This window comes from Triticum aestivum, chromosome 6A (genome assembly GCF_018294505.1).
Source record: "Triticum aestivum cultivar Chinese Spring chromosome 6A, IWGSC CS RefSeq v2.1, whole genome shotgun sequence".
Lineage (NCBI taxonomy): Eukaryota > Viridiplantae > Streptophyta > Magnoliopsida > Poales > Poaceae > Triticum > Triticum aestivum.
In genome coordinates, this window is record NC_057809.1 from 524,539,332 (window position 1) to 524,542,402 (window position 3,071).

General features: G+C 53.4%; 1 protein-coding gene across 1 annotated transcript; it reads right to left on the reverse strand.

Annotated features, from left to right (window-relative positions):
• Positions 1 to 746: 746 nt before the first annotated feature.
• On the reverse strand, positions 747 to 2,822 carry LOC123128272 (homeobox-leucine zipper protein HOX16). Its single transcript, XM_044548241.1, has 4 exons — positions 2,213 to 2,822; positions 1,970 to 2,109; positions 1,627 to 1,866; positions 747 to 1,531 (listed from the first exon to the last, which is right to left on the reverse strand). The coding sequence occupies exons 1-4, from the start codon at positions 2,322 to 2,324 to the stop codon at positions 1,001 to 1,003; spliced, it is 1,023 nt and encodes a 340-aa protein (XP_044404176.1). The 5' UTR covers positions 2,325 to 2,822; the 3' UTR covers positions 747 to 1,000.
• Between the last annotated feature and the right edge of the window lie 249 nt (positions 2,823 to 3,071).

Genomic DNA, 3,071 nt, shown 5'->3' on the forward strand with positions numbered 1-3,071 from the left:
GTCACCAGACGTAAGACTTTTGTAAAAATATTGTGTAAAAATATCATCGCTCTAATGTATCACCCTCCTAACCAACGGTGGATCCTCAATTATGAATGTTGTTTAATAGGAAACCTCTCGTTTTCCTGATGATCTCTCCTAGTAGTAGTTTCAATTTGGACCGCAAGTGTGCGTCGTAGTGCAGATTCGTGTTGTATGATGCATAGACAAAATTAGGTGAAGAGGATGATCGCTCCATAAGTGAATAAAGATTTTTTTTTCAAAATGCTGAACCGTGCCGCCAAGTTCGATTTGAACCTTGAACTATTTCATTGTCCACATTTAACCTAAAACTTTCTAAAATTTCAATAGTATTTTTTGTTGTTAATAGGCTTTGAGATAGGTTGCCGCCCATCTTATTTTGTTGAATTCGCAAGGTTCACAATTCTCCATAAACCCAATTGTTTTCAACATTTTCTGGACTTTGAAAATGGAAAAGCAACTTAAAAAACAATGCCAAGGTTTGGAGGGTGGTTTCTTTATTCCAAGGTCTGAAAACTATGACACAATTTATGGACGTGGGAAATGCTATAGAACCTTTCCATAGTACTATTCCTTGCATCTGTGGCCTTTTCATATTTTTGGAGAGGCCAGAAATACAAAACCAAGAGCGCACGTACAGTAGTGGAGAATGGGGCCGGCTTGATCTTACAAAACTCAGACGGCATAACAGTAGATGATTAAAAATCTCATTTGACAAGATGTACTGTGCCATAAAATTGAGGCTTTGACTCCGTGCAGTTATTTCCCGTACATCACGACAGATTTTACCACCGATATATTACCCTAACTCGTAGTACTACAATGCATATGCATACAACTTGGTCGATCGTAGTGACCCAACATTACAGCGGGAAGCATACAAGGAGAGAAAACAAAACGCCACGACTTTTTTACTGACATACTCCGAAATTGATCGATTCCACGGCGCACGCACGCTTCTTGATGCATGCGCGCGAGCCTAGTTCCACATCCAGTAGCTGATCTGGCCGTCGTCCTGCTGATCGTCGTCGTCCGTGCGATGGTGGCCGTGCCCTTGCGCGGCGGCGAAGAAGACGGCGGCGTCGTCGGGGTAGTAGCTGCAGCCCTCGTCGCTGCCCGCGCCGTCGTCCTCCTCCGACTGGATGCCGCCCGCCACGGGGCCCACCACGCACTCGTGGTACTCGTCGCCGCCGGCGCCCCCCGGGAAGCAGTACGAGTCCACGCTGCTGTCCACCACGCCGGCGAGGCCGCATCCGCTCCCGAGCAGCGCGTCCCTCGCGTCCAGCACCGCGCTCCCGCCGCTCCCCGGGCTCAGCCTCTCCTCGTCCTTCACGTGCAGCTGCTGCTGCACCACCTCGAACGCCTCCGCTGCCGCGGCCTGCTCCTCGGCGTCGGCCAAGGAAGCCTTCGCCTCCGCCGCCGCCTGCTCCGGCTCCGAGGCGTCGGCGGCTGCACCGAAGCTGCCTTCCGGCGCCTCCTTATCTTGCATCTTCTCGGTCAACGTTACCACCTGACGCCACAAAGAGATATGGATCTCCCAAATCAAACTCAGCGGCGGAAGCCACGGTGCCCGGCCGGTGGTGAAGCGTGGTTGACTTTGGTTACCTGTGACCGGAGCCGGTGGTTGTCCTGGAGGAGCGCGTCGTGGTCGGCGCGGAGGGCGTCGAAGGACGCCTTGAGGCGGTCGAAGTCGCGCTCCAGCGTCTTTGTCTTCCACCGGGCGCGGCGGTTCTGGAACCAGACGGCCACCTGCCGTGGCTGCAGCCCGAGCTTGCGGGCCAGCTCCGTCTTCCTCTCCGGCTCCAGCTTGTTCTCCTCCTCGAAGCTCCTCTCCAGCAGGTGGACCTGCACACGTACGCGTGGCGCGCATGCACCGTCGTCAGAACTCAGAATTAATTAGGATGAACAGAGCATCGTCTTCACTAGTACTGTAGCTTTGAATTGTCACCTGCTCCGGCGTGAGGCGCCGCTTCTTCTCCGGGAGCTGCTCGTCGTAGTACTCCTCCTCCAGCATGTCATCCGGCGAGGTGAAGAAGGGCCGCTTCACGCCGCGCCCTTCTTCCATGCCGCCGAGGACCGGTCTCACCCCTTCATCACTCAAACATGGCAACCCCAATCAGTACACCAATCACTCTCTAACGAACCAAACAACCGGGATCGAGAAAACTAGTAGTAGATGAGAATATGATACCTCGATGGAACATGCCGGCCGCGCCGGCGATGCCGCCCGCGCCGCAGTCCATGAAGAGCATCTGTCCGTTGCCGGAGCCCGACGTGTTGAAGATGAGCCGGCCGGGCTCCATCGCAGAGAAAGCTTCAAGAAGTTGCGTTGGTTGTCGATCGAACGGGGGGCGAAGTCAAACGAAAAAGACGTATATATACAGCTGCTGCGCGGCGGAGGGGCTCTTATAAGAAGCAGGACGAGGAGGCGATCATGGCGGCGAGCTTGTGGCGGAAGAAGCTGGTGCTCCACAGAAGCCGCGTGGGCGTCTTCATCGGCATAAGCGAAATCCCCATCATACACGCCCCAGTCCCGAGGTCCCGAGAGATCTCCTCAGCCCTGCCGGGAGGAGACCGCTCAAAGGAAGAACAGGCAAACCTAGCTACCCCTCTCGCCGGAGAAGACGCAGCCGGAGCGGGACAACTCGGCCGGCCGGAGGAGAGGTTGGTGGTGGAAGGGAGACCAGGAAGAAAAGGAAATCTCTTTCTTGATTTTCTTATTGAGGGATTACTATTTTTCTATTGCTTATAGTATATTTTTTTCTTGTGGAGGACACTGATCGGCTAAAGTTTGAAGAAATGGGGAGGAGCCTTCTTATAGGCGCCGGGGCGGTGTGGATTGACGAGTTTGTCCCTTGGTGGCAGCGGTGGGTGGGACGAAATGGCGGAGGATCGAGACGGAACCAACGGAGCTGGACGCCGGGTGTCTGATCTTGATATTCTGATGTGATCTTTTGCACTCAGGGGTAAAAAAAATGTACTCCTAGTTATAGGAATTACAAGGTGTTTCTTTTTTCTCGAAACCTAGAATTTATAATGTTCTCCTTTTC

Coding starts and splice junctions, on each gene's coding strand:
- LOC123128272 (XM_044548241.1), bottom strand. CDS start 2,324: ATGGAGCCCGGCCGGCTCATCTTCAACACGTCGGGCTCCGGCAACGGA. Junction 2,110..2,212: donor GGCCGGCATGTTCCATCGAG/GTATCATATTCT, acceptor TGAGTGATGAAG/GGGTGAGACCGGTCCTCGGC. Junction 1,867..1,969: donor GGCGCCTCACGCCGGAGCAG/GTGACAATTCAA, acceptor GTACGTGTGCAG/GTCCACCTGCTGGAGAGGAG.